Below are 13,835 nucleotides of genomic sequence, written 5' to 3'. Positions count from 1 at the left end.
GGCTGAGAAGATACAAGTGCGTTCCCCCTCCCCCCTAAAAGGCAGGTGGTCCCCTCAGTCTGTCCATCCTTCCCAGTTGGAGCATTATCTGAGCAAGGCACACACAAAAAGCTCCCAGCACAAGCTTGGAAGGGAGCAAGTGAAGAAACAAAAGCCCCATCCCTGCTCACCGCTGACTAAGTATCCGATGGCCTTGGATTTGGTCTCCTCGCTAAGCTGCCCCGTCTTATTCAGATAGTCCAGGATGTAGATGTTGGGGGCAAACAGGACCATGTTCTGCTCCCCGCAGCCGAAGGGCATCTGGAGGAGCTGCTGCAGGTTCTGCATGGCTGTGCCCAGGATATCGCCTGGGGATGGAGACACAGGGAGTCAGTGAGGCCAGAGCCGGCCTGCGGAGGCAGAGTGCACCGCAGAGCAAGGATGCTAGTGTGAGGCATGCATAACAGGCTTGTGAGATCACAGGCAATAAGAGGGAAAGAGAGAGACACACACAACACAGAGAAAGGAGGAGACAGAGAAATATGCTCTGAGAGAGAAGGGACACATGAAAGGCAAAGTGAAGGGCGTGCTGCTGGAAGGACAGATGGGAGCACTAGGCTGGACGAATTGCTAGAGACGTAGGCCCAGAGGGAGAGGTGGGGGGAAGGAGAGAGAAAAAGGGGTGACGTGCTAGATAGAGACTACAGCAGTGGGTAGCTGGGGGATAAATGGAGGGGCTGTGACGGGTGCACAACGGGATGAGGAGTGGAACGGGTGGAAAGACCAATACCCCATCAGGCACGGGGAAGGGACGGCAGCAGCATGCACAGCCAGGCTCTTCGAACTGCCTCACTTACCCAGCACTGAGAAATAGGCTCTGGCCGAGCCCTGCACCACGTTCTCTGGGAGCTTCAGGGACACTGGCTGAGGCACTGTCTTTCCTGGGGAAAAGTGACATAGATGGGATTGTAGTAAAATCCCCCCGTGTAGCAGTGACCAGGCCCCAGCACAGGAGCTAGGACACTGCCCCTGCTGCTGTCTTTCCTCTGGCACTGCACAGGGGCTCCCTGCCTTTAGCAGCTCCATTCGTCCATCGCTTTATAGTGAACCCCGCACCCATCCCAAACTCCCCTCTCAGGTGTGGATCCCCTCACTCGCCATCCCAGCCCTTCACATGGAGCGAGGTGCCACCACCTGGTGAGACAAGGGAACTGCAGTCTCCAGCACTTTCCCTGGCACCTTCCAGTTTGTAATTTCACTCCATGGAATCAGAGAGTGAGAGAAGGGGAAAGCCCCATTAAATCCCATCTAGCCCATCCCCCCAGGACCGGGCAGGAACGTTCCCTAAGACCTATGCTTCCAGCCCTTCCCGTGGGGGCCATTCCAGCCCTTCAGTGTTAGGAAACGTTTCCTTGTTATCCAGCTGGAGGTGTCCCACTTTCTCAGTTCCATATTACTGCTTCTAGTTAGCTCTTCCCCTCGGACATCCGGGGTTTCCACCCTTCCCTTTGCAGAGGCAGGTCAGGTGTGTGGGGCTCTTACCAGCTGCACAGAGCAGGAAGTTGTAGGTTGTTTCCTTCTCAAGCCCTTCAGGCTTTGGGTTGGGGAGGAAAAGGGAAGGGGAAGGAAAATGAGAAAAGTGAGAACCTGCAGAGACACTGAGCACCTGGTGGCAAAAACATCTGGCATGGGGTGATGGGGAGAGATGGGGAGAAGGGAAAACGCTGGGGGAAAGAAAGAAAGAAAGAAAGAAAGAAAGAAAGAAAGAAAGAAAGAAAGAAAGAAAGAAAGAAAGAGCAGGGCATGAATCAGAGAAAGAGGGAGACTTGCAAATTCTCATGTAATAATAATTCTCATGAAGCCAGCAGATAATAGTTGGAAATTGGTACTAACAAGTTATTGCCTCCTCACTCCCCAGGGGAGGATATTGCAGTGTTCTACCATGGGTGATTAGTTGCTGCTAGAACACTGTAAAACGTGGACTTTCCTTGTTACGCAGAGAGAACTTCCAGCTTTACACCATGTGCTGGTGCTGATAATATGCTGTGATGCTAATGAAGGGATGTAGGGGCTCGATCCTGCCAAGTGTTTAACTTTAAGGCTGTCTGAGGTCAATGGGACAAGTCATGTGCCTAAAGTAAAGCAAGCTTTGCTGGGTCAGGGCCAAAGCGCTCAGTGCCCTGAAATGACATATTGTAGTCACTGCAGGGCCACCTAGAAATTCACCATTACACACTGTGGCCAATTAGTCCTGTAGGGCTACAGTAGAGATAGAACTTAGCTCCTCCTGCTCCAAAGGCCCAGACCCCCATTGAGCTAAAGAAGAAGCCCTGTTATTTATTGAGATGACCAAAACAATTTTGACTAAAACTCAGGAACTAAATGTTGTTAAAAAAGTGGGTTTAGTCAAAATAATTTTTGTTTTTGGAACACACCCCTCCCCCACAAATTTTTATTCTGAGAATAGTCAGTTTCCCCCCTTTTTATAACTGTTTTCCAACTTTTGCCAGGTGGAAAACTGTAGCCAAGTGTGAAAAGGGGCTTTCCCTCACTTTCTCACACTTTTAAAAAACCTTTACCTCTCTTTCTTCAGTCGGAAAAGGTAAAAAGTTTTTAAAAGTGTGTGTGTATGGCAGGGGGAAGGGGGGAGAATCCAAAAGTTGACCCCCTCCCCCTTCTTTAAAATAACAGGGCAAGACCAGTACACCCCCTACATCCCATAAAATTGCCACTAGGCTCCTATTATTTTAAGCCCAATTTTCACCTCCTTCATAATTCTGAGAAAAATCATCTCTGTTTCCAGAACTGTCAGATCAGCCAAAGATGAAGTTGGATATTTCCACTAAGGTGACGGAAGCAAAGTGAATATTCTTCAGCTGAAGAGGTTTAGAAATCACTTATTTTGAATTTTTTTGTGAAGTGTTTCACAGTTCTTTGGGTCCCTATATATTGAAAAGGGAGCCAAGTTATAATTCAAATGTCACTTGGCACATAGGATAACTTTAAAGCAAAAGCCAAAACAGATTGACTGTAACAGGACAAAACCATAGAAATGTAGGGCTAGAAGGGACCTTGAACGGTCATGTAATCCATCACCCTCAGAACATGGCAGAGCCACGTACACCTAGATTACCCTGGACAGCTGTTTGTCCAAACTATTCTTAAACGTGCAATAATGGGGAATCCGCAGCCTTCCCAGGTAATCTGGGCCAGTGTTTACCTACCCTTACAGTTAGAAAGTTATTCCTGGTATCACACCTAAATCTCTCTTGCTGCAATCTGAGCCAATTACTTCTTGTTTTACCCTTGGTGGACATGGAGAACAATTGATCACCATTCCCTTTATAGCACATATTTGAAGACTGTTATCTTGTTCTTCCCTCAGCTCTCTCTTCTCTAGACTAAACATGCACAATTCTTTCAACCTTTCCTCATACGTCAGGTTTGCTAAACCTCTTATCATTTTTGTTGCTCTCCTTTGGACTCTCCTTTGGTTTCTGTCCCAAAAGATATGACTGTGAGAAACTTATCACCTTTGCTTATTATTTCAGTCACACGGTGTAACAAGATACCAGTATTTTTCTGCAAGAAATTATGCAGTATTACAGTTTATATTGGCTTATATAGTGACTTATCACTGCTTCCCTTTACAGCATTAGAGAACGTGTTATTGCTGAGATCATATTAAGTCATTATGGCTTCCCTATAAAACCAAGAAGACCTGCAGCATTATATCACTTGTCATGACACATCAGTAAGTTATCATGGCTTCTCTTCAGCACAGGGACTAAACAGCCCACATACCTCCACTAACAGCTGTTTGATCACCGTGTCCTTCTGCCCTTTGTCCGGGGTCTCCACTACCTCGTTCCTGCAGGGCAGATCTGTCTTCAGGGCCTCAGCGCTCACTGAGAAATTCACATTACCTGAAACAAAGAAGAATAAGTTTCAGAGTATCAGCCGTGTTAGTCTGTATCCGCAAAAAGAACAGGAGTACTTGTGGCACCTTAGAGACTAACAAATTTATTTGAACATAAGCTTTCGTGGGGCTAAAACCCACTTCATCGGATGCATGCAGTGGAAAATACAGTAGGAAGATATATATATATATATACACACACAGAGAACATGAAACAATGGGTGTTACCATACACACTATAACGAGAGTGTATTTTCCACTGCATGCATCCGATGAAGTGGGTTTTAGCCCCACGAAAGCTTATGTTCAAATAAATTTGTTAGTCTCTAAGGTGCCACAAGTACTCCTGTTCTTTTTAAAGAAGGATAGGTGTTCTGCCAGGCACTGCAGCTACAGAGGTGTCAGTGTCATTCGCTTGGTGTTCTGCTTTGATTACATGGAAACCTCTCTAAAGAGGGCAGAGCTCAAGTCACATGTAGGTTAGCACTTTAGCACAGCTCTGCAGCAGCCTTAGTTCCAACCCCTAGACTCCAATGGCTACATCGAATGGGGCTGGGCAAGATGGAGAGGAGGGGAGTGCAGGGTCAGTTCTTCAGATTCTGCCTCCCGGGCCCCTGCAGGGTTTCAGAGCCATCATCTTCCTTTTCCAGAAATTTCATACCCAACCAGTCTGTCAATCCAGGTATTTATATGGCCTTCATCACAGTAGTCAGATGGGGAAACTGAGGCACAGGGACATTGACTTGCCCAAGAGCTGGACACTGAGTCCAGGTTTCCTGAGTCCAGTCCAGTGCCTCAGCCACAAGGCCAGCCTTCCTCCTTTCACAGCAGATCACTCCCTTCCAGAGAGGTTGGAGTCACCAGAAATCTGATCCAGAAATGTCGGTGCCACTTGGTCTCTTTCACAGAGGTTTTGGAGCCATCCATTAGTTCCTGATCCTGAGATTTTGGAGTTGCCAGGTCCCTTACCCAGAGATTTTGGGGTCACAGCCCAAGACACTGTTTTCCGGCCATTCACACAGAGACAGTAAGATTCTTTTTCCTTCTTCACAGGGGTAGCCCGGAAGTCATCAGATGGAGCCAGTGAGATGCTGACCTGTCAATCATACAGAGAGGTGCCATCAGGCAGGGAGAGAGAGAGGGGTTCGAAGGGTTTGGGGGTAAGTGGAGATGGGACAGTGCAGGGGAGGAGATGGGGCAGGGAGTTTGGGGGCCACAGGGATTTGGTGGGGCAGGGATTGAGGTGGGGAAAGCTGAGGGGTACTGAGGTTTGGGGAGGTACAGGAGACGGAGGAGGGGCAGAGAGTTGGGTGCATGGCTCTGAAGAAACAGGTGATTGCAGGGCCTGAGGGACCCGGGACCAGTTGTGGGAATAAAGACAAAGTGGTGACCCCAAATTTACCACCTTGGTATGAGTCTGAGAGCCCTCTGGTGTCTTGTTAGGGGAGGAGATGAAGTGCTGGCTGTGGGGGGCGGGGGGCTATCTGGGAATAGCTGAGAGAGAACAGAATTGGGGACCATCAGTGAGCGTAGCGAAGGGCAGGAAAGGGATGGGGAAGCGGATAAGAGGGGCCTTGGGGGCCCTTAATACTGTAAAGCAGGGGTCGGCAACCTTTCAGGAGTGGTGTGCCGAGTCTTCATTTATTCACTCTAATTTAAGGTTTCACGTGCCGGTAATACATGTTAACATTTTTAGAAGGTCTCTTTCTATAAGTCTATAATATATAACTAAACTATTGTATGTAAAGTAAACAAGGTTTTCAAAATGTTTAAGAAGCATCATTTAAAATTAAATTAAAATGCTGATCTTATGCTACCAGCCTGCTCAGCTCACTGCCAGCCTGGGGTTCTGTTCACCTAGGCCAGCAGAGGGCTGAGTAGGGCCTGCGGCCAGGACCCCAGACCTGGGGGTGGGTGTTTCAGGGGTCAGGGCAGAGGGCTGGGGGAGGGGGTACAGGGCAGAAGGCTGGTGTGTGGGGGGAGTGTAGGGCAGAAGGCTGGGTGTGTGTTGGGGGTGGCGGGTTCAGGGCAGAGGGCTGGGGGGTGCAGGGCAGAAGGCTGGGTGTGTGTTGGGGTGTGTTGGGTTCAGGGCAGACGGATGGGGCTGTGGGGGTGCAGGGCAGAAGGCTGAGTGTGTGTTGGGGTGTGGGGGGTTCAGGGCAGAGGGCTGGGTGTTGGGGGAGGTCAGGGCAGAGGGATGGGGCTGTGGGGGTGCAGGGCAGAAGGCTGGGTGTGTGTTGGGGTGGGGGGGTTTAGGGGTGGGGGTGCAGGGCAGAGGGCTGGAGGGTGTGTGGGGGGTGCAGGGCAGAAGGCTGGGGTGCTCAGCTCATGGGGGTGCTCCCAGCCGCCTGCCCTGAGCGGCTCACGGCAGGGGGCTGGAAGGGATATGCCCTGTTCCACCCCCTTCCCCCAGGCTCCGCCCCTACCTCTCTCTGCCTCCTCTACGGAGCTGTGTGCACGCTGCCGCTCTTCCCCCTCCCCCTCACTAGGGCCATAAGCTGATTGGCCAGGGACGGAGAGGAGGCGGGGCAGGAAAGCAGCACGCTGGGGGAAGAAGCGGGGGAGGGGGGAAGCTTGGCTGCCGCAGAACCAAGCTTCTGCCTCCTTCCCCCACAGGGGAGAGCGGTGGGTGGGGAGGCTGAGTGGGGCTGGGGGCTGGGACCGCAGCAGGGAGCTGCGTGCCACTCAAAATCGGCTCACGTGCCGTGTTTGGCACGCGTGCCGTAGGTTGCCGACCCCTGCTGTAAAGCTTGTTCCCATTTCACTTTATCTAGAATGAAACCCATTTAAATAAAAGCTGAGAGAAAAGTCACCACAATTTTGCAGGGGCCCCCCTTCCTGAGTCCCCTCCAGTCCCTTGTGCTGGAGCAGGAATACACTGCAGGCTAGTGGGGCTAAAGAGTCAGTGCCGTTTCCATGGATGCAACAGGCCAGCGAGTTTCCCAGCGGCTGTAGTGCAGTGTAGTGGGTGTTGTGCAGCATGAGGCCAAAGGCCAAGCACATGTGTCCATTCCAGGAAGCCTGGAGTCTCCACTAGAGTAAGGGGTGATGCACAGTGTGTGGTCACCTCAGGTACCTTGCTTACCATGGGGTCATGAGATAGGCACAGGAGGTCTAAGGCCACGTGCCTTCAGCCACACAGGAAGTTGGGCTCAGGTATATCTGCAGCTCGCAAACCTTTGTCAGCCAAACAGATTCCTTCTTTCATAACGCCCACTCTGTACCCCTATAGTAACACACACCTAGGAGCCAATCAGATTCCTCCTTTCCATCACCCATTTCTTTCCACTGTAAGAAGACACTTTCCAAGGGGCCAATCAGCTGCCTCCCCTGGATGGGAAGCCATGTTGCAACTGGCCTATGTGGTCTCCTCCCTGGCCCCTGCTGAGCAAAGCTGCGAGTGTCCCTTACCCTGATGCAGCGGGTCAGGTAGTTGAAGACAGTGGCCCTTAGCGTGAAGGTCTCGCCGTGCACCACGGAGTAGGGCAGAGTGAGCTCCACAAAGAAGGGCTGGAAGGCTCTGAGGGACACGGTCGGGGACAGGCCAAAGCCAGTGTCACCGGAACTGCAGAACGCGTTGGCTTTCCATTCTGTGATGGTGTCGGGGATGGTCACGGTCAGTTCGGCACTTCCGACGGACCTGGTAACAAAACAAGAACAAGGAGATGGGGGGAGCTTTCCTAGCTTTGTGCGAAACAACTGTGTCCCTCACAGCATCCTGAATTAACTCCCCCTCCTCCCCCCGTTGTAACTGCAGGGTCCCTCGGGAACACTGGCGGTGTGCATGCTGGTGGTTATTGTAGGCTCACCGCAGAGCGCTTCCTTCCATCCTATCCTACATCCAGCTTCGCAGAAGAATCATCCAAGTAACAAGAGTGGGGTTGGGGTTCCACGGTGAACAACAGAAAATCCTCAGACACACGGATACAGAAAAGGATGAGATGCATAGCTAATAGCGACTTCTGCACGAGAGCTGAGACCAAAAAGAAATTACATCACACACACACACATACACACACACACAAACACAAACACATCCCCAGGCAGATCACATAGTGATGGATCACTTTACAGGGGATTGTCTATTGTGATCCACACAATTAATTGTCTCCCAGTTACTGAGAGGAGAAGGAGTGGATGTGGTGTATTATAGAATTAGTTAACTTACTTCCTGTCTTTCCTCTACCTGCCTATCCATCCCTCATGCTTGTCTCTCTCTAGTCTATCTACAAAAGGTACTCAATCAATCACACAAGGAAATAAGCACATCTCATGGATGTCTGAGCAACTTCTTCTGAGTGTCTGTATAACCCAGTTGACCACACTCACCACATCCCATAATCATCACTTACTTTACTGGAACTAAATCCCAAATCCACGTCTCAGGGAAATACTTCCGGATGGTCTCCACTGGGCCATGATCCAAACGATCGATGTGATCGAAACTGAGTGCATATCTCGGTGCAGATGTACGGTCTTTTTTAGACATTAGGGGTGCAGGGTGTGGCGAGGGGAGAGAGGACATAACATGTTAGATCTTATTCTAAACCATGGCACTTTGTTTCCAGTTAGTGATAGACCTGATCCTAAACCCAAGATCTAATAACCCATCCTCACAAACTTCAGCCATGTTCAGACCCAAACTTAGACCTGTCTCTGCTTGCAACCAATTATTCTCTTCCACATAATACTTCCAGAGTCATCATCTTTTTAGAACCTTTTTCAAAGCCATTGAAAAAACATCTCTATTGCCCTATTGTGATCTCAAACTGTCTGCTTTCTAAAGACTTCTGCGCCCCTTACAGGGGTGGGATGGATGGATGGACATATTTGTTCCCCCACCTCCAATCCCAGAGTGCATGGGAAGCCCAGATGTAATGACTGTGTTGAAGCAACCCCTAGAGCCCTGCCTATATCCACTTCAATATGGAATTAGCCTGTGGAACTCACTGCCCCAAGACATTATAGATGCAGTAGCTGAGTCAGATTCACAGCGAAAAAAATTGTGTTTGTATATGACTAAGAGTAGCAGCAACACTAGTGACACCAGTTAGGATAAACAGGATCAGGGATATCAGTTCTCGTGCATCAGGATACAAGTTGATAAGAAGCCATAGGCCAGGAAGAAATTTGCCCCAGTGAGGTATATTACCAAGATTTTCCACCTTACTCTGAAGCAGCCACCATTGGCCACTGTCTGAAGAGGGATCCTGCACTAAAAAGACAACAGTGCTGATCCAATATGGTCAGGAGGCAGGACACTGCCATATATAGACCAGTAGTCTGATGTTTTACAGTAGGAATGGGGACATTGGATTAGAGGGTCAGTAATCTGATCTGAAAAAAGAACAGGAGTACTTGTGGCACCTTAGAGACTAACGAATTTATTAGAGCATAAGCTTTCGTGATGCATCCGAAGAAGTGGGCAGTAGCCCACGAAAGCTTATGCTCTAATAAATTTGTTAGTCTCTAAGGTGCCACAAGTACTCCTGTTCTTTTTGCGTATACAGACTAACACGGCTGCTACTCTGTAATCTGATCTGGTTACTCTTCATTTCCACTAGTTAACTGAGAGCATAATTAACACTAATATTTAGCCATCTAATCTCAGAGCTCTTCACAAGGTTGTGTAAGTATAATTAGTCCCCTTTTACAGATAGGAATATTAAGGCACAAAGAAGTGAAATGATTCATCCAAGGTCAAGTTGATGGGACAGCTGAGAATGGAGAACATATTTCCTGCTTCCCAATCCTAAACTCTCCCCCTGGGTTCACACTCCCTCCCCATTGAACCTGGCTCTCTTTCTGCTTATTTTTTTTCTCTAGCACTTGCTGGAAGGTGAAAACCTGGAAGTGGAAATTGTCCTGTTCCAGGTTGAGAGAGCTGCAACCAAAGTCAACAAGATTTAGCAGCTGTTTTTTGCCAGTGCACCAAATCTACATTAGGGGGTGCAAGGTGCCACTGCATCAGTGTAGTTACAACAGTGCATATTTCCTTAGCTGGTGGAAGGTTAGCCAGCAGGTGGAGCAAGCAGGTGGAAATGGACCAGATTCCTATTTCAGGACTGACGTTAGTGGATTTCGGCCAGCATAGCTGAGATCAGAGTCTGGTTGAATTGGTCTAATTTCCATGCAGAGGAGAGGGTGAAAGGGAGGGCAGCAGGAAACGCACCTAACGGGGGGTATAAGCAGGGTAAAACAAAGCAGGCTCTTTTACCGCCAATACCAGCCCTCGTAGGTACATATGTTCTACTGTACATTCTCTCCATGCAGAGTCTGGGCTTCTGGACCTTGGTGCTGGTGAAGACTTTTAAACCCATCGCCTGTAAAAAGATAACCCAGACAGCCATGTGGTAAAATAAACCATACGTCAGGAGATAAACGTGCCGTCTGGACTGGATCGGGTTCTGAAGGGCTTATCACAGTGCGGGGATGGGTCATTGCAAGAGCAGATACTAAGGCCTGAGACGTCAATGCCAGTGTGGCTGGTGGGAAGCGAAGGGCGAGGTCTATGTCAGTGAAAGGCGCCGGACCAGCAGCTGGAGACGGACGTCCTCTGTGTCCTCAGAGCAGGTTCATCAGAGGCATGAGCAGTGCAAGCTTCCACTGTGCACTCAGCCCCTGCCGGCTTGCCTTGGACCTGCCCTGGAGGGAGTTCAGGCTCTCTGGCCCAGTCCATCCCCTGCCTCTACTGAGATGCCTAACAGTCATTGTCAGGTGTGCTGGGGTTTGGCTGATTTGGGAGCGAGTCCCACTGGGAACAAACCTGAGATCCTGCAGGACACCAAACCCTCACCAGCTGGGGCTGGGTAATTACCCTAGGTGCTGGCTCAGAGCAGCACTCCGCACATGTGTGCATGCGTGTGCGTTAGGGTTACCATACGTCCGGATTTTCCCGGACATGTCCGGCTTTTGGGGGCTCAAATCCCCGTCCGGGGGGAAATCCCCAAAAGCCGGGCATGTCCGGGAAAATCGGGAGGTCAGCCGGGCCCGCGGGGAGCCAGTCAGCCGGGCCGGCGGGGAGCTGGGGGAGCCGGGCCGGCGGGGAGCCAGGTCAGCCGGGCCCGCGGGGAGCCGGGCCGGCGGGGAGCCGGGTCAGCCGGGCCCGCGGGGAGCCGGGCCGGCGGGTCAGCCGGGCCAGCCGGGCCCGCGGGGAGCCGGGCCGGCGGGTCAGCCGGGCCAGCCGGGCCCGCGGGGAGCCGGGCCGGCGGGTCAGCCGGGCCCGCGGGGAGCCGGTCAGCCGGGGAGCCGGGTCAGCCGGGTCAGCCGGGCCGGCGGGGAGCCGGGTCAGCCGGGCCCGCGGGGAGCCGGGCCGGCGGGTCAGCCGGGCCCGCGGGGAGCCGGTCAGCCGGGGAGCCAGGTCAGCCGGGCCCGTGGGGAGCCGGGTCAGCCGGGCCCGCGGGGAGCCGGGTCAGCCGGGCCGGCGGGGAGCCGGGCCGGCGGGGAGCCGGGCCAGCCGGGCCGGCGGGGAGCCGGTCAGCTGGGCCGGCGGGGAGCCGGGCCCACAGGGCCGGGAGCAGGGGGGTGCGCCGGGCCGCCGGGGGCCGGCAGTGCTGGGCGGGCCGGGGGTGGTCGGCCGGGGCCGGCACCCCAGGGCCCGAGCTGACCCAGGCTGGAAACGCCGGGGGGCCAGCCTGGGCCGCGCCTCCTCCCCCCACACCCCCCTTACCTGCTTCAGGCTTCCCGCGAATCAAATATTCGCGGGAAGCAGGGGAGGGGGCGGAGACTTTGGGGAGGGGGCGGGGTTGGGCGGGGGTGTAGGCGGGGCTGGGGGTGGGGCCGGGGGCCGTGGAGTGTCCTCCATTTGGAGGCACAAAATATGGTAACCCTAGTGTGCGTGTGCAGATAAAATGGAGACTGGAACTTCATTGAGACCTACACAGATGGGATAGAGAGCGTGTGGGACAGGATCTCTTTGACAAAATGGCTGCAGAGGCAGAGTCGCCCATTTCTGGGCTCTATTTCTGTGCCCCAGCTGTTAGAATGTCTCCTTGTCATGTTTAAATTAGTGATGGGAAACCTCTAGAGTTCAGTGGTGGAGAGAGGCACTCAGGCCTCAATGCTGGGGGGTTCCCATCTGGGGTTTCCTGGACCAGCTTTAGTTATTACCTTGAATGTGCTGGCTAACGAGCACCCAGCTCAGACAGCATCAAGTGAGGAAATCTTCCGAACTAAAAGCAATTTCACACACTGAAGGGAGATGTGGCGCTCACCTTGAGAACATTGTAGGCGTCCCCTTCACTGTCAGGAGAAGTGGGTCTGTAGATGAATCCATTTAAAATAATGTTGTCGAGTTCCACACAAGGGTTATCAAGTTCTTCCTCTAAATGGTGCTCCCGGTAATTATAACCCCTGATCTCCTTTACCGGGAGCAAATCATACACCTGTGGGGACACGTCTTGATGTCAGTGACCACAGGCCCAATAATAATAAACCAGCGTGTGCCTCCTTAGTGATCAAAGACAACTTGCAACACATCCATGCATGCAATCCCAGTGACCAAGGGTGACCCTACAAACCCTACAGTAACAGAGCAGAATGTCTGACTCCAAGGCTCAGCTCTGACTTTTCCATAATAACCCAGTGTGTGCTGACTAGTGCTGACCAGTGCTCACCAGTAATAAATCAGTATGTGTGGTTGTGTCCTCACAAGTGGCCCCAGAACTATAAACCACTGGGTGCAGCAATAGTTTTCATGAGGGCCCTACATAAGTCAAGCAGTTGGCGCAGCCCCTGTGCTGACAAGGGACCCTACAATAACAGACAGACTGCTCTGCCCTAGCTCTCATGAGTGATTCTCGGCACTTTCCAGACAAGACCAGCTCTTACACCTGTTGATCACTGGGCCAGGCTGGTGCTTACAGAGTTGGGTGAGAGCTCAGCTTCAGGCTTCATGAGGAGGACGCTCTTGTCCACAGCACGGACGGCGCACAGGGAGCCCGGGGAGGCTCCGATCCGGAGGTGAGTATTAGAGGCGGGGAGGCCCTCGGCCGGTGAGAAATGTAAGTCGACCTGCAAACCCAGGAAAGGAGTTAGAGGAGCTACTTCTCCAGGTACCTTCACACACTGCCTCGCAGCACAGCTCAGTCCTAGAACCGCCACACACAGCTCTGTCAATGCCCCTGAACTCTGCCCTGCAGCCCCCGCTATTCCAGTCCTGGCTCCCCACACAGCTCTGCCAATGCCCCTCAGTCCTGCCCTGCAGCCCCCCTGCTATTCCAGTGCTGAGCTCCCCACACAGCTCTGCCAATGCCCCTCAACCCTGACCAATGCAATTCAAACATGACCAGCAGTGCCCCCATACGTCAGTTCTGCTTCCACCCTCCATAATTCTGCCTATGCAAATTAGTCCTGATGTGCATTCATCTCTCATATTCAATTGCTGATCCATGGTCAGTGCCCAATGGGCTCATGGAGCCATTGAATATTTCCTGAGTCTTCCTTTAAATTTGCAATTCCAGGTTCCACAGGTGGGCCATTGTCCATGGGATGAATGCGAGTTATAGAAACCGGATGCTCACCTTATTGGCAAAGCAGTTTTCAATCTTGAAATCTTCGGAATTGGCGATAACGTCCCCACTGGGTAAAGTGGTGTATACGAGTACCCGGGCCAGGGGGGCGATATCAGGCCCCACAGGGAGCCTCAGCTCAAATACCTGGATATCTGGCAAACAGAGAGAGGGTGCGGGGGCTAAGCTATAGAGAATCAGCTCCAGGGCCACACATTTCCCTAGGCTCCCTCATTATGGCTGCAACATCAGCCACCCTGAAAAATTCGCTATCCAAGGGTAAGAGTTTTGGCGCATACTTGAGGCCTTTGACTCTTATTGCAGACGCCCGGTGTGGGATATTCAGGTGAGATGGGTTTGGTGGATCTCAGCATGTCCCCTAAATCCATATCAGCTAGAGTCTAGTACTGTCCTCCATCAGTGCAGGA

The 13,835-nt window shown here is 52.0% G+C and overlaps 1 protein-coding gene across 3 annotated transcripts in view; it reads right to left on the bottom strand.

The window, feature by feature from the left end:
• LOC101934877 (alpha-2-macroglobulin-like) overlaps positions 1–13,835 on the bottom strand; it is a 62,860-nt gene that overhangs the window by 21,627 nt on the left and 27,398 nt on the right. For all 3 annotated transcript variants that reach the window (XR_010598651.1, XM_065584658.1, XM_065584667.1), the window contains exons 14-24: positions 13,420–13,562; positions 12,761–12,910; positions 12,112–12,282; positions 10,116–10,221; positions 8,251–8,374; positions 7,310–7,538; positions 4,868–4,994; positions 3,784–3,905; positions 1,522–1,573; positions 837–920; positions 171–347 (exon numbers count right to left, since the gene is read on the bottom strand). Coding sequence is in view for 2 of the 3 variants with exons in the window: in XM_065584658.1 (XP_065440730.1) it covers positions 171–347; positions 837–920; positions 1,522–1,573; positions 3,784–3,905; positions 4,868–4,994; positions 7,310–7,538; positions 8,251–8,374; positions 10,116–10,221; positions 12,112–12,282; positions 12,761–12,910; positions 13,420–13,562 (1,485 nt within the window). In the remaining variant the exon portion in view is untranslated. The remainder of the gene's footprint in view (positions 1–170; positions 348–836; positions 921–1,521; positions 1,574–3,783; positions 3,906–4,867; positions 4,995–7,309; positions 7,539–8,250; positions 8,375–10,115; positions 10,222–12,111; positions 12,283–12,760; positions 12,911–13,419; positions 13,563–13,835) is intronic.

This window comes from Chrysemys picta, chromosome 1 (genome assembly GCF_011386835.1).
Source record: "Chrysemys picta bellii isolate R12L10 chromosome 1, ASM1138683v2, whole genome shotgun sequence".
Classification (NCBI taxonomy): Eukaryota; Metazoa; Chordata; order Testudines; family Emydidae; genus Chrysemys; species Chrysemys picta.
Note: the sequence above shows the minus strand (reverse complement) of the source record. Positions and strands in the feature narration are given on the sequence as shown.